Source organism: Podarcis filfolensis (assembly GCF_964270895.1).
Source record: "Podarcis filfolensis genome assembly, contig: HAP1_SCAFFOLD_127, whole genome shotgun sequence".
Classification (NCBI taxonomy): Eukaryota; Metazoa; Chordata; class Lepidosauria; order Squamata; family Lacertidae; genus Podarcis; species Podarcis filfolensis.
Genome location: NW_028149446.1, coordinates 64,442 through 92,028, shown reverse-complemented (window position 1 = coordinate 92,028; position 27,587 = coordinate 64,442). Strand labels below are relative to the sequence as shown.

Genomic DNA, 27,587 nt, shown 5'->3' with positions numbered 1-27,587 from the left:
ACAAGATACATAATAAAAAAGCCCCCCCCCCCGCTCACAAACACACTTAAAAGGATACAGTGGTACCTCAGGTTACATATGCTTCAGGGTGCAGACTCAGCTAACCCAGAAAGAGTACCTTGGGTTAAGAACTTTGCTTCAGGATGAGAACAGAAATCATGCGGTGGCAGTGGGAGGCCCCATTAGATAAAGTGGTACTTCAGGTTAAGGACAGTTTCAGGTTAAAAACGGACCTCCAGAATGAATTCAGTTCTTAACCTGAGATACCACTGTATAGGATGTTAATATCAGTTCTGCTACTGGGGCAGGAGGAGGGGAAATCAGAAAAGGATTGGATCCTCTTTTCACTTACCTGCACCAGTCAAGACCAACATGCCTGTCACCATGAAAACTGGATGCCAGTTAAACATCTGAGAAGAACCATCCCAGGCAAAGCCACCAAGCCAGTGTTGGGTCCAGTAGACTGTGAACACCACACACAAGATCCCCAGAATTCCCAGTAGGATTGAGAGCAGCAAGAATGAGACTCTGGGAATCATCCTGTTCACAGGGAGCACACCTGAGAAGGCAAGAGACCAGCTAGCTGTAAAAACTATCCAACCATCTGCTGGTTCTGGCACCAGCAAGATTTTTGCCTCCTCCCTTTCCTTACTACCTAGTTCTGCTTTCCTCCCTTCAGCAGAAAACTGTTTTTCTGTCACACAGTTTTGTAACCCAAAATAGGGTGGAGTCTCAGACGCTAGGTCAGAGGAACTGATTTCAATAGTACAGTATGTCCACCACAGACCATGAAACATCAAAACTTCACAGCTAAGTGGAAGGTAGATCTGGAATTTCCCCAGGCTGGTTAAGGCAATTCACATTCTAACCACATTCTCTCAAAAGTCAAGGTTGGCAGTTACCAGCAGCTTGTCCAATGGGATAACACACCTCACAGACTATATCCAACTGTGTCAGCAGGGGCTTCTACTGTCTGCAGCCCCTGTCCACTAAAAGAAGGAGGCTCAATTACTTCCTTCGGAAAGTAAATGGTACTGATGATTCCATACTTCCCAAAGCCAAGTCGCACCGAAACACCAAAGGAGTACACATGTTACTGAAGAGAAAGTTTCCAGAGAAACAAAACAGTCCCACAGTTGTTGATCAGGAACCAGAACCTACACTGAATTGATCATATGATCTGGCAGGATGCAACTCCAATTTAGTTAAATCTAGTTAGGCAGCAGATACCATGTGTTATGTCCAATTCTGATATCCAAGGCAAACTTTTGTGTAAGCAACACTGGCACTCATAAAGTGAAATTAGATTGGCTACTACTGGATCCAACTTGATCTAAGAGCCATAGCTGAGTTTCACCCAAAAATAAAGGTCACTGCAGTCAATTGCATAAGAAAACAGATAGCCTCACATTAGATTTCAAATTTAGTTACGAACTGTCCCCACAGTGAAAGGTGCAAACCACAGACTTTTTCTACCAACCCAGCAGCCCTGCACAGATGCTGCACCTGCAACCACTGGGTCCTGGAGGGAGACAACAGTCACAAGATCATCCCAACTTCTGCTTTCAAGACAGAAGTGAGAAGCTTGCAGAGTGTGTGCATTAAAAGACTATGGCAATGACTGAAACATTGCTCTTGACAGTGCAAAGGTGGGCTGGAAGTTAAGTGAATGACGATCTAGGGTCTTTTTTTAAAAAAAAACCAAGCCTCTTGTCTAACTGCAGCCAGACTCTCAGTTTGGATGGCTGGCAACTTCTACTAGCATCTTGTCATGAACTGGAGAGTTCTACTGAAACTTTTGTGCCATTAACTCACCACGTACACCAAGAGGAAAATGTGCTGATGCAAAAGTGAAAGCTGCTGAGCAGCTGTGTCCTGTGTGGTTTCTGTAGGGGCATAGCCCACAAAAAAATTGTTTAAAGTTGCCAGTTCAGTTTGGGGTCACACCCATACCATACATTTACATTCAAAGCTCATGGCTTCCTCAAAATAAGCTTGGGAATTGTAGTTTGCCTCTCACCGAGCTACAATTCACAGCACCCTTTACAAACTACAATTCCCACAATTATATGGGGGAGTTTTACAGTTCAGGAGGGCCCTGTTTCTACCATTGCTGCCACACTGGATTCAAACTGTCAGCCCACATTGTGCTGTGACCTCCTTTTCTCCAGAGACTCTGCTTCCCTCCCAAAACTATTTTCCCTCTTGCTTACATCAGTCCACTGCAACTGAAAAACGGCCATTTGTATTACTATCTACCTCTCTAGAAGGAGGAGGGGCTCACACCCCTCTGCTGTCCAGCACAGAGTAACTACTGTGTTTTTGTTTGTTACTATGGCATGCATTTTGGTGCTTTTATATTTTAAACCGCCCTGTGATCCTTGGATGAAGGGCAGTATAGAATTGTTGTTGTTGTTGTTGTTAATGTTAATATTCTAGTGGTTCAGTGTTCGGCAGTTTTAACTCCCCAGTACTTGATTAATTCTAACTTTTATTGGACCCAGGAATTTAGAGTGTCTCTCACCCCACAAATTCATAACAACATACACACACAAAATAACCCCATCAATAGATTTAGAACAAAGTATTAAAACACCCTTAGGAAAGGAAGTGTAAACATCAAGGGTAAGTAGGTGTAAGATAAGAAAAGAAATACATAGAAACCACAGCCAACTTTGGAAATGTTTCATTCAAAATATGGTTTTGCTAACATGTTTTGACCAGCTACCAGATTAGAATCATTTATCTTTATGATCAACCTTTTTACTTACAGTCTTATAGCTTTACTGCAAAGTATAAGCGGGGTCAAAGAGCAGAAAATGGCCACTGTGGCAATAACTAATAAACACTGATGCACTACCATGCCAAAGAGCCCCTTTTGAAAATCGCACCAGGTGGTTGCTGCTTTTGCTTTCCTTTGCTTCCAAAGAGATGGAGGACTTTAAGCACTTGTGGGTCGATATTTAAATTAGAATAATTTCTGGCATCGACTGGTGAACAGATTTAACTTGTGACAAACTACCCTGTCTTTTAGCCTTGAATTTCACCGTCTCTCGGTTTCATGAACATAACGGCAGCCAATGCAAAAAAACAAAAAAAAAAAACAAAAAACACCTTGGATGGGAGAGAATGCTAAGCTTATAGCTGGCAGTCTCTCGGGGTGACGCTGGCAGTGAAACGCGACTGCCGACAACTTATCGCAAGGCGCAGAAGTGTGCAAACGTCAGTTCCATATTCAGGCTGCTCCCTCATGCGTGCTGAACAAGGAACCAACTCCAGCCTCATAAAGTTAACAATAAAGCACAAAGTCCCGTGACGTCCAGTGCTTTGCCGCAAGAAAGCTGCTGGCATTTAAGCGATAAATTGGTTTGCTGCGGCAACCAATTCGTAAGCAACATACAGTACAAGTTACCTTGCACAACTGGGGCACCTGCTGATCTCCAGATACTGATAGACTACAACACCCATCACCCAGGCCACCTCCCCCTTGTGGCTGAGGCTGATGGGAGCTGGAGTCCAGAAGCACCTGCAGGGCTGCAGGATCCCCAGTCGCATCTCTGTTCAACTAGCACACGAAGCATCTATTGGAGCCAGGCTGTCGAGCGAAGCTGAACCTACAGCAGTTCCAGAGAGCAACTTGCAAGGAGTTTCAAGCACTGCGGGTTCTGCTGCCCAGTGCACACCCCCGACCGCGCCATTAAAGCACATATGAGGAGCAATAAGGAAGTGACACTTGCTAGACAGCATAACGTATAAATGGGTAGCGGGATCGCCCCTTGCAGGGAAGCGCCTGGGAACAGCCGCAAGAGGGATTGCGCACACACAAGGGTCAAGGTTTGCTTTCGCAACCCAGCTGCGTCCACGCACTCAAAGAACCGAGAAATACAAGCAACAGCTCACACCTCGCTTCCGTCTGAGTCGCGGGGAGCGCCGGGAAAAGTAGTTCCAAAGCTCCAGGTCCCCTTCAGCTCCATCGTCTCTGCTCATGATAGGAGGCACTCCAGACTAGTCTAGACGCAGTTTATGGCACTGCCCAGCCAAGACCAAGACGGGTTTCTGGGAAATGTAGTTTTCTCAGCAAGATCTGTACAGTACTGTACAGTATCCTGCTGGGCATGAACACGGCGGAGAATCGAGCCGGGAAAGTTCTCATTTAAGGAGCTTTACAAGCCTCTTCGTTTGCTTCTGCCTTTGCAATGTACCTAGGTGCACCCGTCATTAAAGTTTTCCCTTGCGTCAAAGAGATGAGGGACTTCCTGGATGCCTAAGTGCCCGGCAAATTGAGCTGGTATAGGTATATTGCAGGTGTGTATACAGGTGTATTAATAGGAAACGCGTCACGTGACGAAGTTTTGACTGTCACACAGCAAGAGCTGAAGGCAAAGGAGGAGCTTTGTCAGGTTAGCAACCTTTTCTATAACTCCCTGTTCCAGCCAGTAAGTTATTATTGTAGACTGGCAGCGGCGTTAGGTGCCCCTTAATCTGCTGAAATCGCGCTGCAGGATTTCGCTCCTGTAGCTGTGATATCAAAACAAAAATAGATTTCTGGTGGTCTGATTCCACTGGAACGACTGTCTCCATTTTTAAAAATTGAGGCAGTAAGCACGGATTGATTTCATCAAATGGTGGAATGCCTCTCCAGCTGCTGGAAGCCCCAGTTTAGTGCGCTGAAGGAGACCGAAGGAAGGAAGAGAATTCTTTCTTTCGCACCGAAGTGGTAATAACCCACCAGAAAAGCTCAAAAGCCAGATCAGCGGCAAAGGGTAAATAAAGGCAAAAACAAAAACACGCCCTCCGCACCATGTATCATAGAAAAAGAGCGCCCGCGGTTGTCTGCACGCGGAATTTCAACTGCTCATAGAAATCAAAGGAGAAATTGAAGATTTTACTTTAGCAATAGTTGGGAAGCAGGTGTCTACATAACGAGCAAAAAGTAGCAGCAAAGAGAGGAGTCTATAATCTTTCTAACTCGGGGTCTTGTATCAGGTGAGAGGCGCGCGCACACCCCTGTAAACATTTGCGAGTGTAGCGTGGAGTCTACGGAGTTTAGTGGATGAGGGTGGTATGAAGAGACAAATGAACTAGACTCCTGTAACCTGCAAATGCAAACGTTCGTGCTACTTCTGACCTGCACCATTAATAGTGTCCTTGCAGGGCTGTTATAAGCAGGTCTCCAAGCCACAAACCCCGACACACACAATTTAGAGATGGTGAAATGTGATCCGAGTGTGCTGCGCCATGTTTTAAATGTGTTTAAAAAAACAAAAAAACAAAAAAACTAAGCATCAAAAAAAAGTAGTCCCCTCTAAGCCGCTGTAGAATCACGGGTTTCTTTCAGATGCATTCACTTCCGCCCCGTGGAAGACTTTATAAATGGCTTCCAGAAGCAGGGCGGAAGTTTCCTATCCGGGCCACGAGAATCTCCGTCCGCTCTGTCATTTACAACTCTGTGACCGTGACCGCAAGCGCGGCAGCTTCCGGCCAGGCTGCCTCCTACGCTCCCCTGAGTGGCTGCACCGTCTCCATGGGAACGGGCAACTGCCGCGCCAGGTGAGGGCCGGGAGCAAAGAGCGAGCTGGAGCAGCGGCGGGCCTATCTTTCGCGACCTGTCCTGCCCCGTTACTTAACACGGGGAGCGTGAGGTCGAGGGCGCTTGGGAGCCCACAGAACGAGATCGCGTGTACCCGGATCGAAATCTTTGATCACCAAGGCGATGAGGTCCGTGGGGCTTGATCCGTGTTGCCTAGGAAGAAAAAGCGCCTTTTCCAGCCCCTTGTAGGTGGCTGTGGCCAGTCAGCCCTCGCCACCCTCGTGCTTTGCTTTCCCCCGTGTAGAAATAGGAGAAAAGCCGCGGAGGGGCAGCAAGAGTAAAGTTCTTAGCTCACCGAAAAGTGTTAAGAACAGTGTTAGGCAATAGCAGTTAACGGTGCAACCAGTCTTACTTCAACAAAGGGATTCTTATTCATTGTTTGTATTTCTGACTGGTTTATCTTTGCTCTCTAGTGCTAGATTGTGTGTGGTGTGCTCCAGATTTGTGATGCCCCCCCCCCTATTATTGCAAGTGTGGCTCACCATATTCTCCCTCTTTCCCCCCACCTGGTGTTTCTGCAGGTTTTAGGTCTCTGCCCAAAGGGAGCTATGAGTGATTGCGCTGTAGGAAAAAGTTTGTATCTGTCTGTTGTGTGAGCATGAGGTGTCCCTCTCATCTGGGATGCAGACACTGAGGCAAGGAAGATGCTCCAAACCAGCAACTATAGCCTGGTGCTTTCCTTGCAGTTCCTACTGCTGTTCTATGACCTCTTTGTCAACTCCTTCTCAGAGCTGCTGCGCATGGCGCCCGTCATCCAGCTTGTGCTTTTCATGTGAGTATGGCACAACAGTGGGTGCTTGTCATTGTCTGTTTTTTTTTAAAGGGCTTGTATACATTTGTCTCTGAAAAGATGCTCAACAGTGCTATGAGCTCTTAAATAAGCTGTAGGGATCAAAAATGTGATTACTCTTCAGGTCCTTGGATAGAACTGTAGACTAGTGCTTGAATAAGTGATTTGGAATGGAGAAGAGATGGTTAGTATGTCTACTCAGGAGCAATAGTGCAATCTTATATATTATGTGGACTCTGAAGGAAGTCCCATTGTTTTGAGTCATGCTTACTGTTGTGTAAGTGTGCATAGAATTGCAGCTTAAGCCTTTATGTATACAAGAGGACTTGATCCATAGTAAATGTGCTTAGGATTACAGAGAATTTGCCACATTGAACACAGTGGAACTTTTTTGAGTAAACATGCACAGGAATGCACTTTCTGTTTGTTTCTACTCTTCTTGGGACACTCTCATTCAGGAAAATGGGAAGAAGAGAGTGCCAGAGAAGAGAGGAATGGAGCAATGAAGTAGAATAAAAGATACCAAGAAAATTATTATTCTTTCTCTACTCCTGAAACATCGGCAGTTAATAGGCTGTATTGTGTTGAATGATATTTTTAAAAGGGTGGTGCTATTATAATCCATTCATTCTATCTTTTCTCTGTGGGTATTAGCAGCTATTAGCTCAGTTGCCATTACATAAAGTTCTACCCCCAGATTATGAGAATGAGTGATAAGCAGGGGGGAAATAGAGATAGCTGCAGCAGGTATTATTTCCATTGTAATCTTCTAGAAAGGGTTTTGGGGTTCCCTTTCCTCTGCAATTAGTGGACTAATGTCTCAGTTGGCAGCATGGACAATGAAAACTTCTGCAGCTATGTTAATGTGCTTTTTGTTCTCCAAGTACTAGGCTTTAGCCACAGTTGTGGGGAGCCTGTGGCCCTCCAAAAGTTGCTGGACCACAACTCCCATTATCTCTGACTATGGGTGGTGGGGAGCTGGTGTCCAGTAGTATTTGGAGAGCCACAAGCAGGGGCATACCTAGGAGTTGGTTAGGTGAGCCCCTGCCAAGGGTGCAGGCCTGAAGTGTGTGCACAAAAATTGTGCCTCTCCACTCTGGCTTGGAGTGGCTAGGAACTTGCTCGCCTGTTTGTGTGCTCCCTGGGCCGCTCCTCCAATACTATGGGTGGCTGGGCAAAGCATGCAGGCTGGGCAAAGCATGCACAGCATGTGGGTGCTTCGGTGGAGAAATGCAATTGTGCAAGGGACCAGGGTGTGTGTGTGATGATATAGCTTGCCAAGGATGCAAAGGAACCTAGGTACACCTCTGTGTATAATGTATCTATCAATCTCTGTCTCATTAAAATGTTTGCCTGTCTTACAGCATTCAGGATATTGCCATCCTCTTCAATGTCATCATCATCTTCCTCATGTTCTTCAATACCTTCGTCTTCCAGGCTGGCCTGGTTAATCTTCTGTTCCAGAAATTTAAAGGGACCATTGTCTTGTCAGCAACATACCTTGGTTTGAGCATATCCTTCCACATCTGGGTCATGGTAAGGCAGGAGATGATTGCTTATACTGGTTATCAAGGATGCCCAGATTCTGAATATAGGAGTAATTGTGCAAGCAAAGAAAACACACGTTGAAACAAACTTTATTTTATGCTCCCCCCAGGTTTAGCACTGTGTAGTTTTTAAATATGGAGGTTTGGATGTAACAAAAAAGCCGTATGGTAAATGGAAGAAATGTTGTGCAAGAGCAGGGATGAATAGAAACTAGCAGGTTAGGTTAGGACAGGTAGCTGTGGAAGAGATAGAAGTGCTCTCTACTGAACCCTAGGAATCCCTTGCAAACACCACCTGTGGATTTCCAAATTTGTTTCAACGCCCATTATATTTTTAAAAGCAGCTCAGGTTTTTGTACCAACTTCTGTGTGATAAATAATGTGTGCAGAATTTGTAGAACAGTAGCTGTCTCATTGAATTGGTTGAGGAGTTCCCAGGAATAAAGACCTGGGAAGGAGTTGGATTAGATAAACCAAATAGTATTTAAGACATTTAAAAGCTCGTCTGATGAAACAGGATAAACTGGAAGGGGTCCTAGCTGTTGCAACTGTTATAATGCAATATATTATTGTGGCTTGGCATGTTAATTCACCTTCCAACCTTTCAGAATCTTGTCAGTATAAAGCTAGAATTTCCTATTGATAGGGTTAGCTGGATACAGGAGGCCTTACTGTCTTCTTTGACCAGTGTTCCCCCCCCCCCTTTGGGCAGTTCTGTTTTTCTCAGCTGTCCTTCGTTCTTCACCATCACACCCTGGACTTCTTGCATACATACCAATCACTTCTTTTTCTAAGATCTTCTTGAACAAGCATACTTTTCTTTTGCTCTTGATGAGCATAATTTACAGTGTGCTCCATTATTCTTGTTTTCTTCGGACATCTTGTTACACTGACTTCTGCTCACATTAATTCTTTTTAGATATCTGTGTCTGAGATCCATGAAAAATAATTGGCCTTGCAATAATTGCCTAAGCTGTCATTTAAGTGGTCTATTGTACGTTTTGTTAATACTGTATTCATGTGATAGCAAATCACACAAAGCACCCTAAGTTAATGTATTGCATCCTCCATCACAGTTGCCCTCTTATGGTCTTTACTGAGGGCAAGCTTGTGTACATGTGATTATGTGTAAGTTGAGTGGTTATTAACATTTGTTTGACTTGGTTTACCGGCACTTTTTATGATTTGGAAGCTGTGTAGGCAACAGCTCCTCCTTCAAATTCCCCCCACCGCCCAATTTCCTGGTTTCTCTTGTTGTTTCATGCACTAAAACATTTCACCTTCGTGCTGTCTTCACATCTTTTCAATGTAATGTATAGACTTTGTACCCCTTAACACTGCTCAGTATGCTTGTAGCAGAATCTATTCTTAATCTTTTAACTCTTTCTTATTTTATGAAGCAAAAACAAACAATCCCAACAATAAGGAAGGCTGATGTCTTTTTCAAAAGAAACAAGAAGAAAATTTATATTTTGATTCTTATAACAGACTTCCAAACTTTATCTGCAGTTTTGTCAAACTACCCATGCTGATTTGCAGCTGCAGCTTTGGACACAAATGGAGTATTGGAATGTGACTCACTAATTTGCTCAGTACTGGCATTAGTGTACTCCTAGTGAAGTCTGGTTGAAATGTTATATGCTTACTACTATTTTGTAATATTGTATAAAGGTGGCCTCTCTAATTTATTGATCATTGGCTGTATAAGTAAGTTTCTTGGCTGCAGCATTGTTCACAGCCCATTATTCCATTGAATCTTGCTATGCTATTAGTTGATTGGTGTGAACCCATTGGATCATTGAAATCTCATAGAATGAGCAATATATTCTTTGTTCTGGCTCTGTTTGCTCAGTTCTGTAGTTATCTCCTAGGTTTGTCTTGTCCATCTAGGCAGTGTCCTATATCACATATCTTGAGCTTTAATAACTGTTATATCATTCATTTTTTTTCCTGGACAGATTTGTGAAGTTTAACAGAGGTCATTGTAATTTTGGTAATTAAAGGGAAAGAGGGCAGAAGCATTTGGGACAAAAGATTTGTAGGTTTCCAGGGTATTTGGAAGTGTCAGGAAGCTGTGCAGAAGTTGTCTTGGAACAGTGGCCAGAAAGTATATTTGGTCTCTGAGCTTTTAGTTGATCAAACTGTATTTTCTGTTTGACACCCTGATCCATTGTAAGCACTCAGCATTTTTGCTGTTGTCGCAATAGGCAATGATCTGTGTGATTTACTTTTCAAATATCAACAGATGTTGTGATTTAAAAACTAGGTCCTTATTCCTGGTTCTTTGTGTGTCTTGCTATCCAGCTGCCTAACTGAAGGGTATATATTTCAATTCAGTCAAAGTTTTGTTCAGTGGAGCAAACAACTACAATGAACAGGTGTCACTGACATGCAATGACTTACCATTGATGATGGGCTATACTGCCAAAGAGTCATAAAAGTTCGTGGTACAGCACCCTTGGTTTCTTGGAACAGAATGTTTAAATTCCAAAGCAGTGCTTGCATTGATATGAATTCACTGCATTGAAGGCAAAAACCTTCTCATATCTACAGCCTCAATAGTCTAGTACCACCCTATAGATTTTTTTGGCTCTCTTTAGATGAGTGAGGGCTTTACGGAGGCTAACAATAGATTTATTTCAATCTCGCCTCATTTCCAGTTTGAATAACTCAGTGTGCCTATTTTTCTTTTCATTCCCCATCTCTTTTTTTACTATTTCTTTTAAGATTGCACACCATTATTTGTAAATGGTAAACCTGCCTAGAATCCACTGGACAAAATGGTATATAATGTAGTTAAGTCCCAGTATCTTGTCATCTGATATTTAGGGAATTAATATCTCATCTTTGAAGTTAGATGAAGCAATCTAGCTTGAAAGTTGGGAACTGCTGCTTTCTTAAACATTGCTTGGTGAGGCAGGAGGATTTAAGAGGATTTTCTGTGATCAGTTGTTGAGAGCTAGAATAGGTCTGGTTGTTCTGTATAAATCTGCTGATCCGATTAACCTTTCTTTGCTCCCTGAGCTGCTCCTAGTGCTGGCATCCATCCCATGTAGTGTCTGGTTGCCTAACTGTTAAGAAAGACTTGGAATAGCCTATTATGACTGGGAACATGAGTTTTGGAAACTCTAGTAGTGGAACTAACATCATTACTCTTTTTTTCCAACAAGCTCAACAAATATTGTGTCTAATTTTAATGTGGATCAACTTTTGGTTTTTATTTTATCTGTGAAAATATTTTTATAGATACAATTGCATAAGTCCTGGTTTACGATACTTGGAAAAAATGTGGAAGCTTTCTTGAGTGGGATGTAGGAAGGGGACACACCAATCAATGGGATACCACAGGCCTTCTTTATTGTCCTGGATTGTTGCATGGTTTCTAGAATGTTTATTTGAGATTGTAGTAATCTCTGAACTTTCAAGAGGAGGAGTTAGGAATGTTGCTGCTTCCCAAATATATAAATAATTATTGGGAGTAGGAAAATTGGAGCAATGTTTCTGAAGGAATTTGGTAGAAAGATGGGGCACTGAAAAAAGTCTGAAAGGATGGTTGGTATTGTTTTGGGTTGTTCTGGGAGGAACAGTCTATTTCCTGCCTTTAATATTTCATACATTTCTTTCCTACAGAACCTCCGCTGGAAAAATTCCAACTATTTTGTGTGGACAGATGGGCTGCAGACTCTTTTTGTTTTCCAGAGAATGGGTACGAAGCTGTTTCATTTCTCCCCTGTGTCATGACTTCTGAGCAAAGCTAAAAAATTTATCAATGAGGCTGGTTCCATCTGTGCTTCCCCACAGAAAGTAGATGGGACAGGGAGCAGGGGGAGTGTAGATAGGGGGATAATGGTGAAGTTGAATGTAAGACAACTAGTAAAGTTGATACAGGTGTTGACCTTGCTGGCTTGTGACTTATTTCTGATTGGTTGCAGTGGCTGTGCTGTACTACTATTTCTATAAGAGGACAGCTGTGCACTTGGGAGATCCCCGTTTCTACCAGGACTCTCTTTGGCTACGGAAAGAGTTTGCACAAGTGCACAGTTGACAGCTGCTTCTGGATCATTTGGAGCAGAGACCAGCTTGCTAGAATGTCCACAGAGATTTTACCAATATCTTGCAGCAAGTTCTCCTCCTCCCACTACAATTTGTCTCCTACAGTCAAGTTCTAAATCTCATGTGGTCAAATGACTTCATCCCTTTCCTACATTCGTGCACATTAGGCTACTCATCAATGAAACTGCTCTTTTGTGGATACCCTGCTTGCTACTATATGCTTCTCAGTCTCCAAGCACTCCACAATCCTCCTTTCAGTTCAGCAAACTGCACTCTGGATTTGGCTGCAGCCTTACTGAGGAACGATTTGAAGTGCCAAACAGATTTGGCTGACAACTCTCACTGAGTAGCAATGCTGCATTTTCCTCCTTGAGAATATTTTCTTGCCCTAAGCTCCCCTGCGACAGAAAAGGATTCCTGCCTTCACTAGTACCTCTGACAGTGTGACAAGGCATAAAGACTATGGTTTGGCTTTGCAGTATTCAGCCTGAGCAAATGTACTCTCATTGACTTGTTAGATTCCCCTTTTGTACTTGCATTTTTATAAATGGTGAGAAAATAAATTGGCTCTTTTTCAGAAACCATAGTGTGGTGATCTTGCTTTATTGTTTTTCCTCTAATGTGTGGTAGTAAAAGGGTGTTCTTTCCATTCCAAGGCTTGATTTATTACCAGCAGTTCTCTGTGTTGTGCTGTTGATATTAAAAATAAACCATATAATTTAGCAACATTTCAATACAGGAAACAAATGGATGTGCCTGGCATGTGTGTGGTTTAGGGTAAGATAATGAAATTCACAGAAAAAATAAACTGGGAGGGGGAACAGAAGCTTGTTCCTAAAGTGCAATACCCAGGAAATCTTGTACTCTGAAATGTGGGGCAGGACTCCTAACAGTAGAATTAACTGTGGAACGCTGTGGGCCTTTGATAGAATAATAAAAAAGCTTTCGAGGTCAGGAGGTGATGCTGGGTAACTTGTTAAGTGGTGGATTTGGGAGTGGATTTTCGGATATATACGAGCTAAGTGCCATTTGGGCCATGTGAACGGAGCAATCCGAGGTGCTTTGTATGATGTGCGTGTATGTTGTCCCCGCTTCCCGGGAAAAAAAGCTTGTAAAATCTAAAATAAAAATGTGCGTGTGAGGAAAGGGCGGAAGAAAAACGGGGCCGTTACATAACAAGCAAAGAAATAGGTGTCGCTCCTTATCAGAAGGCGGGAGAACGGAGCCCCTGCGTTTATTTCCTGCCTCCACAACTCGCGCGGAGGAAGCGCGGGTAGCATTCATGGGTTACCATGGAGACGAGGCGACGCCGTCCCCGCGCGGAATCTGGGCCTCCGCCCCAAAGAGACGTGGTTCGATATCCGGTATCGCATGGAGCTTTTTGCCTTTCTAACGGGTCTTCCGGCACAAAGAGGCCAGGGATAGAGCGGCTCCGCTCTGTGTCCATTCGGTCTAACGTGCTGGTTGCGAGCGAGGGAGCGAGCGAGCGTGCGCCTCGCCAACCCAGACCTTTCTGCCTCCGCGAACGCTGCGCGCCACTCCGCCCTCTCCCGCTTTCGTGCCGTGAGCTCCGCCGGAAGTGGGTTTCCTGCGTAGCGGTTTCCATGGCGATGGAAGATGGCGCCTCGCAGTAAGTCGGGGTCCCGGCAGCGTTCTAGGGCCCTGGGGGCTGCGAGGTCACGTGACCGCGACTGATCCCCGTGGAAGGCTCGGCTCTTCTTGATTCCCACCCCGCTCGTCCGGCCCGCCGCCCAGGACACCCCGAGCCCTGCAGCAGGGACGGGAACCGGGCTCTGGCTGCAGCCCGGCAGCGACGGCGGGGATCCGAAGACATCCCGCTAAGCGCTCCCCAGGCGGAAGGAATAGCCAGAGCGAAGGGGAGGGAGGCGGAGTGGCCCCCGGATCCCCAGAGCCTGATGCGGGGCCTCTTGGCTCAGCCTATCGCTGAGCTCCCCCAGAAAAACCATCCTGTCAGAGGAGGGTGGTAGACTCAGGGCCACGTCCTTTGGGAGGCTGCCCCTTCGCAACCGTCTCCTAATGTTAAGCTGTCCAAATACGGGGTTTTGGACCCTTCCAAGGGGTTCAGATCGGTGGGCTGGGGTTTTTATTCTCTGCTGCTGGTTGGTTTCCCTTTGCCTGAGGTATGTTAGACCATTTGCTGAGGTTCCACACTAAGCTGGTGAGGACACAGCACCCCAGTTTTGAGCTCACAACATCCAGTGCACCCCCAAATGCAAGAAAGGCGAAATGGAGAGTGGCTGCACACAAGGCTTGTGTCTGTGCCCTTGTCCAGCCCTGTCCAAATATTGGCGTCCCCTAATGGCTGTTGTCATCTCAGGGCTTCCATTTTGACAACCTTCACCTCACACCGGTCTCTGTTGACTGAGTTGAACTGAGACCCTCTCATTGCTGCTTGGCTTCTTAGCAGCAGTTTCTGCTTGACTCACACCCTTTGCCCTGCTCCTTTCCGAGGGAAAACCCACCTTGGGATAGATTGGAACAAATGGCAGTCCTGGGAAAACCAGAATTGCCATTGGCTCTGATTCAGCTCAAAAGCAGGGGGACAAGATGAAGTGTACATGAACCCTAATATAGTCTCTCAAGAAAGTTTGTACTGCTCCTCTTTGAGAGAAGGTGAGCGTGGAACACAAAATGTGTACCCCATAGATAATCATGTTCTGGTTTCACCCCCTAGATCGCCAGCTCTCCTCCACCCCTTTGGAGATTCTCCTGTTCCTGAATGGCTGGTATTACGCAACCTATTTTCTGCTGGAGATTTTCATATTTGTCTATAAAGGTGAGTCTTCGAAGGGATGCCTGCAGAAGGTCTTTTTTTACACATTTACCTTGTGGCTCTCACCTGAAGAAAGTGAAAGAACAAAGTGGATAGTGTAATTTATTCCTCACGTAGCTGCTTGAGAGTTCACAGCCTTTTTCAGAACCATCCATGTCCCAGTGTTTGTTGTCATTCTAGCTGCTACATTAGATGTTAACCAACATCAGACACTCTTCTTTTATTAAGGAATTCATTAAATGGGAAGAGGCATCTGGCTTTGCTTTTCTCTTAATGCATATGTCCATTTGTGTACCCGCTTAGGACTCCTGTTGCCCTACCCCTCTGCCAATTTGGCTTTGGACCTGATTATGCTTTTTCTCTATCTTGGGATTGAAGTGACCCGGATATTTTTTGGTGAGTATTCAATAAAAATGTTCCCACGAGTAGTGCACTCACCTGCCATTTTGTGAGCATCTTTGATGGCACTTGACCTGAAAAGATGACTCCTGGGGAAACCCAGCCAGATGGGCAGGATATGAATAAAAATTATTATTATTATTATTATTATTATTATTATTATTATTAATGTGGTTCACTCATCGATAAATTCTGCTTCTCCAACAGCAAAGGTGTTTGAGAGTAGAGTAGTTGAGCAGAGTGTAAATTGCTGACAGTGCCTTCACTCCATCATTCCAGGCCTTCCTAATTATTCTGCTGAACTGGAATAGGTGCCTCCAATGAAATGATGCCCAAAGGCTGAAAAAGGGGCTCTGTGGTACATTCCCTAATTCGGGAATAGGTAGGAGGCAAGACAACATTATGTAGTTGGAAATATGAGATCCCATTCATCCAGTCTGACTGTCCTTCCTGACCTGAGACTAGCTTATGAACTACAGTACAAATGTTAAATGCAAAATCCCATTCCTTATTCTCAGTTAAATGATTCTTGATTCAGGTAGATAGCTGTGTTGGTCTGACACAGTTGAAATAAATAATTTTTTAAAAAATCAAAAAATCGTTCATAGTCGTCAACAGGTTTACCATACCCATTGAGCCAATCACCCATCTCCTACTACCCTTCCGAGAAATACCCCACCCCACCTCCCATTCTATATGAAGGTCTAGTGACTTCTGTTTCAGTGTATCTGAAGAAGTGTGCATGCACACGAAAGCTTATACCCAGAACAAACTTAGTTGGTCTCAAAGGTGCTACTGGACAATTTTTAAACTTATTTAGTTAAATGAGAACTGATCCCTGAAAAGTAGAACTATTCATTTTGTGCCCTCAGATTCCAAATACTGTGGCTTTTATGCTGAACAGGTCTATGCATTTTCTTTTTCATATTTTCTGTGTATGGCAGGCTCAAAAGGGAACCTCTGTCAACGGAAAGTGCCACTTGCTATCAGTCTGGCTTTAACCTTTCCAGCAGCAGTGATGGCAGCCTATTACCTGCTGCTGCAGACTTATGCTCTGCGGCTGGAGGCCATCCTTAATGCTATCCTCCTCCTCTTCTATGCTGTGGAGCTGTTACTGGGTGTTCTCACTCTGGCTGCCTTCTCCAGGTACTTTACTTGCCTACCGTTATGGTATTTTAGGGAAATATTTTTTTATGTGCATTGATTAGATTTTGTTTTTTAAGACACTGACTGTATTTACATGTAATGTTGGGTTTAGTACTATACGGAAAGGTCTAAGTGAAGTTTCAGGCTCGTGTGTGAGTCCCCATATCCACTTCCTTTATGGATGGGAGGACTTGGAAGGATTTACTTTCACTTTTTAATAATCCCTGTTTAGCATCATTTTGGAACCAAGAATCCTGGTTTAAAACAACAAAAGTCCTGTGGCACATTAAAAAGTAACAAATTAGTTATGGCATAAGTTTTCATGGACTAGCTTAAGCTGTAATAAATGTGTTAGCTTAGCCTTTAATGTCCCTCAAAGACTGGACAATATTCAACCAAATATCCACACTAGTGCAAGGATTAGTATTAGTACAGTGGGACTTCTGTGCCCCATGCCATTCCCAGAGCAGATTTAAGGGGCATGCAGGTGGGGAATATGCTCAATTGCACAAGGAGAAATCTTTCTTCTTAGCGCTGTGTTGAATGCAAACCTTTCTGTTATATTCTCTGGAAATTGGTATACTGTAACTCTGATCAGTTTAAGAAGCCAACTTCATAACCCATAGTGTGAAGTTGATTTATTATGGCACTTACCAGAGTTTTAAACCAAGATTCCTGGTTCAGACATAATGCTAAGCTAGGATTCTTTAAAAGTAGAATGAAATAGAGAACTTAAAATCCTGCTGAAGTCCTCCTTGGCTGTTGTGGGAGAACATGCAAGTTTGACATTCTTTTTCTGATTGATTCAGGCTCAATGATGTAATGCTAAATTGCACAGGTGGCTTATCATATATTTATGTTGGTTGACTTATTTCTTCAAACAGGGGAATCAATGGAATAGAACATGGGCTCCCCAGATGTTGCTAGACAACTTCCATCATCACTATTGGCTATGGTGGGAGTTGGATTCCAACATCTGGAGGGCTGCAGGTTCCCCATCCTTGGAATAGGTGTTCAGTCTGTTCCACTGTAAATTGGGTAAGGCGGCAGAGGTATTTGCTGTTGCTGTTGCTAAGATCCTCACGTTTCGCTCTCTATTTTCTGCAGTTTGGACTCTTACTGAGAACCTTTGTGGGCTGCAATGTATGGAACCGTGTGCTCTTCAGATTGGAGAGAGGCTGCATGAACCCTCCATTTCTGTGGCTGGAACAAGATGAGGTGTGGGTCCAATTCCCCCAATAAGCTGAAAGGTGGCGGCTCAACATCTCATTTCAAGCTCATTCAGGTAGAGCACCATTAGCAGGGTCTCCAGTGTCTGGAAACAGTTTTCATGAGATGACAGACCCACCTACCCTAACTAAGCTTGCAATCCTCCTGGAGGGCGCCAATCGATCCATTCCAACTTTGTACCTTGGGTAATTGACTCTCGCAAGTCAAAAGACTATGGGCCAGTGAATGCCACCTAATAATCAGACTTTGCCTGCAGCTGGTGTGTCCTTTGAATTCCCCAGCGTGGTACATTCTAACAACTCAAGACTCTAGCATGTGTGCAGTGACTCAGGAGGGCAGTCTTGCTCATCCTCCCTAATTGTTGTGTTACCTCCTGTGCCCTCTTCCTGAATGGGGGTAGGGATAAGGGCAGCAGGCCTTGTGCCCCTTCCCCCCAAATCAGTGTTGTTATTGGTGTGTATTGATAATTTGTGATACTTGGTTTTCTACTGCATCCTTGGAATAAATATTTATTTTTAAACTACTGTAGCTGTGTGGCGCTTCAGACAAACATTGGTACACTGGGAGAACAGCAGTGCTCCTAGAAGCATGGGGGACCCCTCTTGGACTGAAGAGAGGTACACATCTTTAAGATTACTGAGGCTTTGCAAATCATCCTGACTGCATGAAGGCGGTTCAGAAGGGACCTCATGGGCACAGAAAGTTTTTGCATAAGGAAATTCACATTCAAGGGTCCTGGCTTGGGTCTGCTGCAGAGCTTTCATTTAGAGTTCAAGTATGCCCTGTGTGAGGGAGGATCTATGGAGGAAGGGTCATTTCCAAGAGGTCTAACACATGGGTCATCAGTTGAGATAAGCATGAAGTAAGCCCACACAGAAAAAGTTTATTGGTGGGAAGAGCAGGGTCGGATGCTCTCAGAAATGGAACAGTGTTGCTCCAGATGCGTCTGAAGCCCCTGCCCATAGTCGGCCTCCTTGCTCAGCCACAAAAAACTTGTTGTTGGGTGCTTTGATGATCAGGCAGCTGGAGGATGCAAACTGGATGGTGAAATTGCTGGGACGGTCACTGTTTACCAAGATTTGTCCATCGTTATCCAGAGCCCAGTACTTGCTGCCTGCAGGTCAAGTGGCAGAATTAGTGGAAGGAAGGGTGAGGGTCAGGGAAGGTAGAGGCGTGGCAAGACCAGCTCTTGGATCTCTCCGACTTTTACGAGGTAAAAGAATCACAGGTAATTAGGATGTGCTTGTCATGGCAGTACTAGGTGTGGTTTAGAAAGAAACCATGTATAAAGTGAAAACATGACCGACACCTAGAATCATAGAGTTGGAAGGGACCCAAGGGTCATCTAGTCCAACGCCCTGCAAGACAGGAATCACAGCTAAATCAACCACGACAGATGGCCATCCAACCTGAACAGTAGCTTATCCTTAATTGGGCCTAGGAAACTATTGTCCAGGGGTCATGGAGCAAAACAAATGGCAAGGGGGGGGGGGAATAGTGATGATGCGTTTGGGAAAGCAAGTTTTGGCTCCCTCTTATGGCTGCGTATAAACTAGGCTTGTTTTTATAAAAATCCTTTGATGGCAGCTCCCATTTATGAGTAGGTCATGTTTCTCTCGCAACACAGATACTAGGAGACCCCAACCCCTTGGAATATACTTAGTCCCACCTGGAAACATACTAACCAACTTGAAAGTTGTAGTAGCCTTCCTCGGTGAGCGACAGGCTGCTGGCAACATAGCTGACGCAGTTCCCTTCCAACTTCCTCATGTCAGAACACAGACCCACGTAGCCGGCATCACTGTGCAGGACAAGCAGCGGCCGGTTCACCAGCACCAGCAGGAAATCTTCACTCTTCCCTGAAGGTACAAGGGAAACCTTTAGCATTGGCCGCACCTGGCTTTCAAAGAGAACTATTTACCACCCTTCCTTTTGCTCTCAAGAGGGAATCAGCTCCCCAGGGAAAGTCAACCTCAGTGCTAAAGATCAGGAGAAATCGCCCCACACTGAGAAGCCAAGCTGAGTGTTGTAACAGGGGCCCAGAATTCACAATGTCTCCCTCTAGTCTTTCTTACTTGATTCAAGGTGCTGCTTATGGCACAGAAAGCTTTTAATGGCTTGGACTTCAAATACTGTTCTTCCCTTGGGTTTTATCCCGATTTCTACTGTCAGTGGCATTTCCCCCAAAGTTCATTCAAGTAACCACTATGGACAACAACTGCACAGCTGTTTCTGGTGGTGGTTCCCCCCCAAACTGGAACTCATTCTCTGACTGCTTCCCAGATCATATTACAGAAGCAGTGTCAACCTACTTGGTATGCAGTTCTGGGGGCCAGGATTATATGCACAGAGGGGCAGTGTTTTAGTGAGTCTTAGGGTGTTTTTTTTCTCTTTCATCTAGGCTGTATTTGTAGTGATGTTAGCTACTCCAAAGCGTAAGGGAGTGTAAACAGAAATCATTCCATCTTGCAGGAGCAAGATTATGAAAGTTTTGGTTGCTGGTTTCCAACAAGAAGCCCTTGAGGTGTCTAAAAAGCCATTTCATGGGATGAGCTTAAGGTTGGCTCCCCATGTTCCAATTTTATATCCAGGGACAGCTTGGTTTCTGTGCATACACTTTCCCCACATTATTCCTCTAGAGGGCTATCTAGGGACTTAGGACAAGGCTGTCGCTTCCATTCCTTTCCCCTAGAACTACCTAAAGCTAATTTGCAGCTGGCAGTGTGCAGTCTCTCTTCCCACCCTAGCTGTCTTCACCTGTCCACACTGATGCCCTGGTGCTTGTAAGAGAAGCTCTCTACCAACTTGTACCTGCAGCTTTGGGAATTGCCAGGAGCTGTCCATTGGGCCGCATGGACACTTGCTTGTCTGCTATGCGGAGACACACCTTTTGGTCTTGGTACTGGATGTCGAACCAGACATTCCTGTCCTGTTTAGTGTTGCTGTTAATACAGTCATTAGGACCCTGCAAAAGACAGGATGCATTCGTTGGAAAGTGCTTTTTGTGCTTTCAGCTTACTTTGTCTGATAGAAACCTCCTGCTGCAGTCCCTTTATCAGCTACGTTCTGAGATCCATGTTGATATATTTTCAGTGGAAGGTATTTGGTGCTGCATCAAGACTGAGAACCCCATTGTGGTGGGTGATGCAACAGAAGAGTACAGCAATGCATGAGCATCTCAATACCAGGGAGGTTAGTCCAGCAGTAGTTACCTCCAAAAGGGGAGGGTTTCTAGCATCAGCAAGATAGGGATGGTGGTGGACCTTGGCTTTATTCAAAGCCACTTTCTTGTTGACTTCACACTTCAAGTTGCACTATGTGAACCATAGCCCAGACTGAAGCCAAACTATTAAGATTTCTAAATGGTATATTAGATGTAGACAGTATAAGTTTTGAAGCACAACAAAAATCTGCAAAATTTCTGACCGTGGTCCATAGCAGATAGTGTATGTGCACACCATGAACAACAATGCAGCCAGAAGATCACCTTCAACTCTACTTATAAGTTTCATTTAGTTCAACAAGTTTTACTCCCAGGTAAGTGAATAGCAGACCTGAAAAAGATGTCTCCAGCCCTCCAGGCTTAAGCAGTTAGCTTTCTCTTAAGAGGTTGATCAGGAAGTTGTGCATTCCTGCTGCACTCTTACATATTTCATCTGTGGCAGGGATGAGAAACCCGAGGCCCTGAAGATGTTGGAGTAATAACTGCCAGCCAATGATCAAGGACAATAGGCATTTGAGTACAACAACTCGAGAGCCACAGGTTCTCCATCCTCAGTGTACAAAAAACAATTTTTCACTTTTCCACAAGGAGGATTGTGTATAATGCCCTGCTTTGCTTTGTAGAATAGAGTAACTCCCCCCACCCGCACTAAAGTTGACAAAAATGTTTTGGAAAAGGATTGAGACAGCCCTTACTAACATTAACAAACAAGTCCAGGACCAAGAGCTATCTTCTGCTATTTAACAAGCCTCCTTATGTCAGTTCCCTGCTTGCTATATTATTATCCTCTTGATTTTCAGCCTGCCTTCCTGTTTTAATACACACACGGCGCAGATAGATCTTCTTCATCTGGGGAGAGTTGGTGAACACTTGAAGTGGCAAAGCCTCTACTACATCAAGTTTCAAGCTTAAGTCGTTTTGTTTTTTGAACCAGGCCACAATTTTTTTGAATGCTCGCAGCCAAGTGTCAAGGATGCAGCTCACCCACCTCCTTGCTCACATTTAAAAGAATTCCAGATTAAGTTGGTGCACCACAATCTGGGCACAGATGTATCCAGTGGAGGCTGATCCACTTGGGCAAAAGGGGCCCTGCCCCACCATCCTCACTCTGCCCTTGATCAGTCCCCACATTCTCACAACCAGTCGTGGGGTGGGGCTGCCTGTCAGCTTCCTCCCTCCTTAGTCTCAGTGTTGCCCATTGTAGAATATAGTTGGAAGGAGGTTGGGGACAAGACTGGAATGAGTGGCTGTGGCTGAAAAAAGCTTGGGGCTTTCTGCATGCAAAGCAGGTGCTCTACCACCTATGAGCTAGTTACAGATAGGTAGCCGTGTTGGTCTGCCATAGTCAAAACAAAAAAAAATTTTTCCTTCCAGTAGCACCTTAAAGACCAACTAAGTTAGTTCTTGGTATGAGCTTTCGTGTTCTTGGTATGAGCTTGGTATGAGCTTTCACCTATGAGCTGCCATCCTTCTCCATAGTTAGGAAACATAGTTAGGTCCTGCCTGATCGCTGCTGTTCCTCATAATGCGTGGCAGGCACACTCACCAAGGACATATATGCTCCGCTGTGGCTACGGAAGCAGACCTTCTTTGTGGTGTCATCAAACAGCACCTGGAAGATCTCTGTGTTGCCAACAGCCATAGCATTGGCGTAGAGATCAGCACCTGCAGGGGGCAGGGAAGAAACACCCTAGGTCAGCATTCCTACATATGCCATTGCCCACTCCTTGCAGGCTGAAATCAGTGTTTTGTGGATTGAAAGAGGAAAACATCATGCAGAGAATGGGGGCATTGTCTGTGTGTCAACTGACCTAGGATCATTTGGACCTTCCTATCTTTATCTTTGGAGGCCGGCTGGTTTAAGAGCACAAAACGTCACGTGCAAGCCTAAATTCAAATCCTCTTTCAGATCTGGATTAATTGTGCACAAGTTAAATGTGCCGTAAGTTGCTGGCTTGCTGTACTTCATTTCTTCCAAAGGAGTGCAGAGTGTGGATTCAAGTAACCTGTCTCACCAGGGGAGCCCGATGGAAGATCTTTGGCTACATGGCTTCTCCCATGGCCCCCCAAATCTGCTCTGCAGGTTCAAGACGACCCCCGAACAGTGTATGTGGGAAAGGTGAATCAGTTCATCTGGGAAGCAGAACAATCGCTTGAAAGTGACATTGAATTCCATCCTGGGTTTCTCTAGTCAAAGCACTTTGTGTGGTTTTCTTCCAGTCTTCTTGCCCCAGTTCTATAGCTACACCATTCATTTCCTCAAGTTTTTGCTTTTTCAGCTCACTGCCTACTTAGCCCATTTTGATTAGCCATCTTGTATTCTGGTTAGCCTCCCAAGCACTTCTGTCACACCACTTTTAATAAGAAATGCTGTGGGTTTTTTTCAGGGACCGTAATCTTACTGGATCCTTGCTACTTCAATTGTATGTGCCCTTTTTCTGCTTCTTACTTCTGCACCCTCTCTTCAGCCATCTTGCCTCTGAGGTCCCAGCATCTAAGCTTACCTACCTTCTAAGAACTCCTCCCAGCCTTCACCCTGCCTCCCGAGTCAGTCTTATCTCAGTTTTACCCAGCCAAACTGATAACTGCCCCATTGCTCGCAGAATGTGGACTACCACTGTGCCTCATTTTCTGAGCAGGTGGAATGGTCACAAACATTCCATCTCATCAGACCGGAACAGCCAATCAGCAGCAGAGGCTTCACAAAGTGCAATGCAATATAGATAGTGCTGTTTTCTCCTGACTTACCTGGCCTGCAGCAAATGAACTTGTTAGTAGAAGAAGAGCGCATAGAGACCTGGGCAGGGCTGGATTCCATGCTGAAGAGTTCCTCCCGTCCAGGTTTGTCCATCTTTACGGTTCTCATGCTACCCTCTCGCCCAGTCAAGTACTTTCCCTCCTCATCCCGCAGAGCGACCAAGCCGCCATGCACCTCCAGGGAGTACAACGTTTGTGGGGTAACATCTGGCACCAGTGAGCCATTGGAAGCCAACAGTTTGCCAGCCCCATTCCTCAATCCATACTTCTTTGCTGGAGACAAAGGCGAGAGAAATGAGAGGTTGACAGCAGCTTGATGTTTAGTCCTGGAAAACAATCTCCAAATCAATTGTCTTACAAAATAGCATCAGAGTTGATGCTTGTTTCACTGCAGAATTGCCACACAGGCCCACCCTGCCTGCAGTTCCAAACACCAACCCTTTAGAGTACCCTAGTCCTGTTCACCCTTAACATATCCCATTGTATTTCCCTTGCCCAGAATCTCATATATCATTTGTACATGTGTGTAAACAGCCCCCTGTGCTTTGTTCTGATAGGCAAGTTGACGTTCATTGGGTCTCAGCTTTGTACAGCGTTGGTGGTGCTGACACTGCATTTGTTTCCTTGTAGATTACACCCTATTTTTCTTGCATAGTTACTTTGGGGGTTTACGTGTGTGCTTGATAAAGCTAGAGGCCATTGCCCCAGCCCAGGTATAGTGAGATGTGCCATGGGCACATGCAGGCTGAGATTGGGATTGAAGTCATGTTCTCATCTGCACTAATACACACCTTTATCCACACTACATGTGTGTTTTAAAAACTGGTTGTGTTAGATTCTTTAGCCTAGTGTGCAATTTCACTTAAAAGTGTGTGTGAGAGAGTGGGGAACCTCCAACATCAATACGGTCAGGAAAGAGGATTTGCACTTGGAAACTTCTCTGCACAGACAATTCCCTTTCTTGTCTTATTTGGAAAGTTTGCACTGGTGTCTAACTTACCAGAAAGTCTTGCATAGGGCAATTAGTAGTTCTAAGAATTACCCAAGCTAATTAATGATGTTAAGGAAATCAAAATTCCTGCCAGCCACAGTGACTTCTTGGGTAAACAGAATTTGAATTCACCTGGTATGTATGGGGAAAATTGCCTTCTCTCACCATTGGACTCCAGACCTATTGGAGGAGATGCAAATGACTCAAACTGAACTTTTTCACACATCAATAACAGAGGACTATCTTAGAAGGTGCTTGGGTGGCTTTTGGATAGAGATGTGTAAATAAGGCAGTGTCACTCAAACTTTTTAATTAAGACCTTCCACTTAGAAGCACTTACTGCCTTCCCAGACCACCCCACCCACCTGTAGCACTTAGAAATCCTCATGTACAGGTAAAATCACAAGCAGACAAACATCTGTAGAATAAAGTAGCAACTTTCTCACTGTGGGAGGAGAAAGCCTGTGACCGGTACAGACTTTCTCCATCTCTCAAATTTCTCAAGTCTTTCCAGGTGTTCAGACTTACCCCAGGTGTCTGCTCCATAGTTGGAGAGGATAACAGAAAACTTTAAACAATCCTTAGTTCAGAAGAAGCAACTTTCTTGTTAGTATGGTAGCTATAAGTCCTCATCTGCAACAGGAATTACTGTGTGTGTGTGTGTGTGTGTGTGTGTGTGTGTGTGTGTGTGTAACCCTACAGCAGAATGTTTTGCTTCCTTAACACGCTCCCCCAACAAAGGGGGGGGGGGAGATGTGTGTTACAGTATTAGAGAGAAAAATGCACATATCAATTGAAAACAAAATAGGAAAATGCCACCACCCACCTCTGAAATCATAGTAGATAGTGATGACTGATTCAGCTCCCCAGGGCATGTCACGGTCACAGCGCAGCACCCCTGTTTTATCATCACACCGCACATAACGCTTCCTGTTGGGGTTGTACATGGCAACATTGGGGTGCACAGCCAGGTGGAGGGTCCATTTTTCAGTTTCGGTGGCAGCCTGGGCAAAGCAAGTGACGTTCTCCTCTGCTCCACCCAGGTAGCGCTTGGACTGTTCATTTTGCAAGGACACCTGCAGGGAGGGAAGGATGTCTGGTCAGCTACATTGCCCAAGACAAGAAAAGCAGGAACACTCTCAATGAGAGCAAAGAACACGGCAGAATAAAATTCAGATATCATTACACCAATTACGTTACACCTTTGGGCTTATGGAGTTGCCATGATCACCCAAGTTCCATTGTCCAACAGTTGTTTCCAGTTGTGGATGGGAAGCGGCTAGGGCACCTTGAAGGATACACCAGGCAACTCTTAGCACAGGGACTCAAATAAGCTATTCAGACACATTCTCTCCCCTTCAGCCCATAGTGGCTGACTATCATACTGTTTGGCCGACAGGGGCAAAGAGCTTTGGCTCATGTGACTGGCTTCCCAAGGAGACCATGGGGAGGGGGTGAAAGTATAGGGATATTTTGCACTCTTCCTGATGCACTTTACAGCAGTGGAGTGCAGCAATCTGCTGCTTGGACTTACCCATAAGAATCTAGAAAAGACCCTGCTTCTCACCACAGCAAACTAGTCTGCAAATTGAGCTCAATCCTGCCCTCATTTCTGCCTCTTAATTGTAAAAGACATTTGTAAGCAAAACAAGAGGCCCACATTTGGGCAATAGAGGAATAGTTTTGAGGCCCTATTGAGGCAACTTTAAGCATTGTTTTCCTGGCTTCTCCCCTCCGTCTCACCCACCCAACCACACCCAACACTCTTTGTCCAGAATTCCAGCCCGATAATATCGGACATAAGCTACACTTGAGAGATAGGATGCTTGTGCCTGGGTGAGAGACAGCACCTTGCCATCTGGATACTGATGCAGGAGAAAGAAGGTCTGAGGCCCTGGTTTGTCCTGGTCACAGGTGACTTTTCCATTTGCGTCAGCTGCCAAGTAGCGTTTCAGTGCACTGATCAGGTGAAGCTTTTGGCCAGCCCCTTCTCCTGGGCCAGCTGCCCCAGCTCCCTGTGGGCTCACAAACTGCAGTACCCACAACTGGCGAGGCTTCAGTTGCTTGCCTGTGGCTGCCACCTGGAAACGGAAAGGTTCAGCAGTCAGGTACCGGTTGGCCGCATTAACAAGGCCAAATTCTAGTGAGTATGTCATGGTGAGAATAACAAGAGACTTGAATGGTACCCATTCATCAGACCAGTTATCTGGGCTCACTTGAGATTAATCCTGGTCCCTTAAATCACAATCATCACCTAGCAACCAGGTAAACCCACCCACTCAGCATTAAGCCCCTCCCACAGACTGTTCACCACTCAAGCTGCATTCTGAAAGTACTACCACCTCACCCGCCAGTCACAGGCAAATGCCCTTTTATGACAAACCTTCAGGAAGGTGAAACACAAATCATCTGTGCAAGCCTATGATCCCCAGAAACATTTCACTGAATACCACTAGCAATCAGGACAATATTCTTGTAACTGAACCTTTTCCTGCCATAGACAGAAAGCCCTTATCTGCTATTATATTTCCTTGCATCCTTGCCTGCAATATTCAATTTCACGTGAAAGGCACAATCCCCTTTCAAAGTGTTTGAGTTTCATCTGTTTCCATCATGGCTTCATTTCCCCATCTCTGTTCAGCATAATGCTTATCCCTTTTTATGAAACCTGTGATTTCTGTTCATGTTTTCCAGAGCAAATATTTTTTAAAGGAGCTACTTAAAATGATGCTGAGCATCGAATCTTCATTCAGTGTACTGATTTCACACTGGCAGAAATTCTCAAGGGTCTCAAATCTTTCCTTGGCTTGCTACCAGACACTCCCCTTTAAATGGAGATGACTGAGAGATAGAAGCTTTTAAAAAATCATTTTAATCTGTGTACATAAAGTGGTTTTGGAACTAGTTTAGCAATACATAACACCATGGTTGTACAAGGGCTACTACCCAGCCAAAATATGGCACCTGTCTTATCTATCTTCTTTTCCATCCCCCCTGCCCCCCGCTCATATTTAGTGGAGATTCTAGAAAACAGCTCACCCAGCATTCAAAATAGTTACAAAATGAA

At 44.8% G+C, this 27,587-nt stretch overlaps 3 protein-coding genes across 14 annotated transcripts; 2 read left to right on the top strand and 1 right to left on the bottom strand.

Moving 5' to 3' along the window:
- The first annotated feature begins 4,173 nt into the window (after positions 1-4,173).
- LOC310755078 (transmembrane protein 138) lies at positions 4,174-12,564 on the top strand. Of its 7 annotated transcripts, none has more exons than XM_083631761.1 (5): positions 4,174-4,305; positions 6,112-6,362; positions 7,745-7,916; positions 11,558-11,633; positions 11,860-12,564. In XM_083631761.1, exons 2-5 carry the CDS (start codon positions 6,235-6,237, stop codon positions 11,970-11,972), a joined length of 489 nt encoding a protein of 162 aa, XP_083487887.1. In that variant the 5' UTR covers positions 4,174-4,305; positions 6,112-6,234; the 3' UTR covers positions 11,973-12,564. The 7 variants fall into 7 exon arrangements, with proteins under 7 accessions (XP_083487887.1, XP_083487889.1, XP_083487888.1 ...); XM_083631763.1 differs by lacking the exon at positions 4,174-4,305 and adding an exon at positions 4,361-4,400; XM_083631762.1 differs by lacking the exon at positions 4,174-4,305 and adding an exon at positions 4,441-4,763.
- A 743-nt stretch (positions 12,565-13,307) lies between these two features.
- On the top strand, positions 13,308-19,245 carry LOC310755081 (transmembrane protein 216-like). Of its 5 annotated transcripts, none has more exons than XM_083631769.1 (6): positions 13,308-13,430; positions 13,464-13,610; positions 14,676-14,777; positions 15,078-15,170; positions 16,118-16,319; positions 17,427-18,073. In XM_083631769.1, exons 2-6 carry the CDS (start codon positions 13,598-13,600, stop codon positions 17,440-17,442), a joined length of 426 nt encoding a protein of 141 aa, XP_083487895.1. In that variant the 5' UTR covers positions 13,308-13,430; positions 13,464-13,597; the 3' UTR covers positions 17,443-18,073. The 5 variants fall into 5 exon arrangements, 3 of the variants coding, with proteins under 3 accessions (XP_083487895.1, XP_083487894.1, XP_083487893.1); XR_014544144.1 differs by lacking the exon at positions 13,308-13,430 and adding an exon at positions 19,177-19,245 and having other exon boundaries at positions 13,463-13,610; positions 17,427-17,604; XM_083631768.1 differs by lacking the exon at positions 13,308-13,430 and having other exon boundaries at positions 13,463-13,610.
- Positions 18,413-26,803, bottom strand: LOC310755073 (fascin-like). Of its 2 annotated transcripts, XM_083631749.1 has the most exons (8): positions 26,371-26,803; positions 25,347-25,596; positions 24,653-24,700; positions 23,521-23,802; positions 22,319-22,437; positions 20,361-20,514; positions 19,235-19,408; positions 18,413-18,663 (listed from the first exon to the last, which is right to left on the bottom strand). In XM_083631749.1, the coding sequence occupies exons 1-8, from the start codon at positions 26,674-26,676 to the stop codon at positions 18,464-18,466; spliced, it is 1,533 nt and encodes a 510-aa protein (XP_083487875.1). In that variant the 5' UTR covers positions 26,677-26,803; the 3' UTR covers positions 18,413-18,463. The 2 variants fall into 2 exon arrangements, with proteins under 2 accessions (XP_083487875.1, XP_083487876.1); XM_083631750.1 differs by lacking the exon at positions 24,653-24,700 and having other exon boundaries at positions 26,371-26,797.
- Positions 26,804-27,587: the final 784 nt, after the last annotated feature.

What these genes read in the sequence shown, in the direction of transcription:
- LOC310755081 (XM_083631767.1), top strand. Translation starts at nt 14,654, where the DNA reads ATGTTCTGGTTTCACCCCCTAGATCGCCAGCTCTCCTCCACCCCTTTG. An exon ending in TTTCATATTTGTCTATAAAG is followed by an intron (nt 14,778 to 15,077) that starts GTGAGTCTTCGA and finishes GTACCCGCTTAG; the next exon opens with GACTCCTGTTGCCCTACCCC. An exon ending in AGTGACCCGGATATTTTTTG is followed by an intron (nt 15,171 to 16,117) that starts GTGAGTATTCAA and finishes TGTGTATGGCAG; the next exon opens with GCTCAAAAGGGAACCTCTGT.
- LOC310755073 (XM_083631749.1), bottom strand. Translation starts at nt 26,676, where the DNA reads ATGACATACTCACTAGAATTTGGCCTTGTTAATGCGGCCAACCGGTAC. An exon ending in ATCAGTATCCAGATGGCAAG is followed by an intron (nt 25,597 to 26,370) that starts GTGCTGTCTCTC and finishes CCCTCCCTGCAG; the next exon opens with GTGTCCTTGCAAAATGAACA. An exon ending in GCGGAGCATATATGTCCTTG is followed by an intron (nt 20,515 to 22,318) that starts GTGAGTGTGCCT and finishes TGTCTTTTGCAG; the next exon opens with GGTCCTAATGACTGTATTAA.
- LOC310755078 (XM_083631761.1), top strand. Translation starts at nt 6,235, where the DNA reads ATGCTCCAAACCAGCAACTATAGCCTGGTGCTTTCCTTGCAGTTCCTA. An exon ending in CCTTCCACATCTGGGTCATG is followed by an intron (nt 7,917 to 11,557) that starts GTAAGGCAGGAG and finishes TCTTTCCTACAG; the next exon opens with AACCTCCGCTGGAAAAATTC. An exon ending in TTTTGTTTTCCAGAGAATGG is followed by an intron (nt 11,634 to 11,859) that starts GTACGAAGCTGT and finishes GATTGGTTGCAG; the next exon opens with TGGCTGTGCTGTACTACTAT.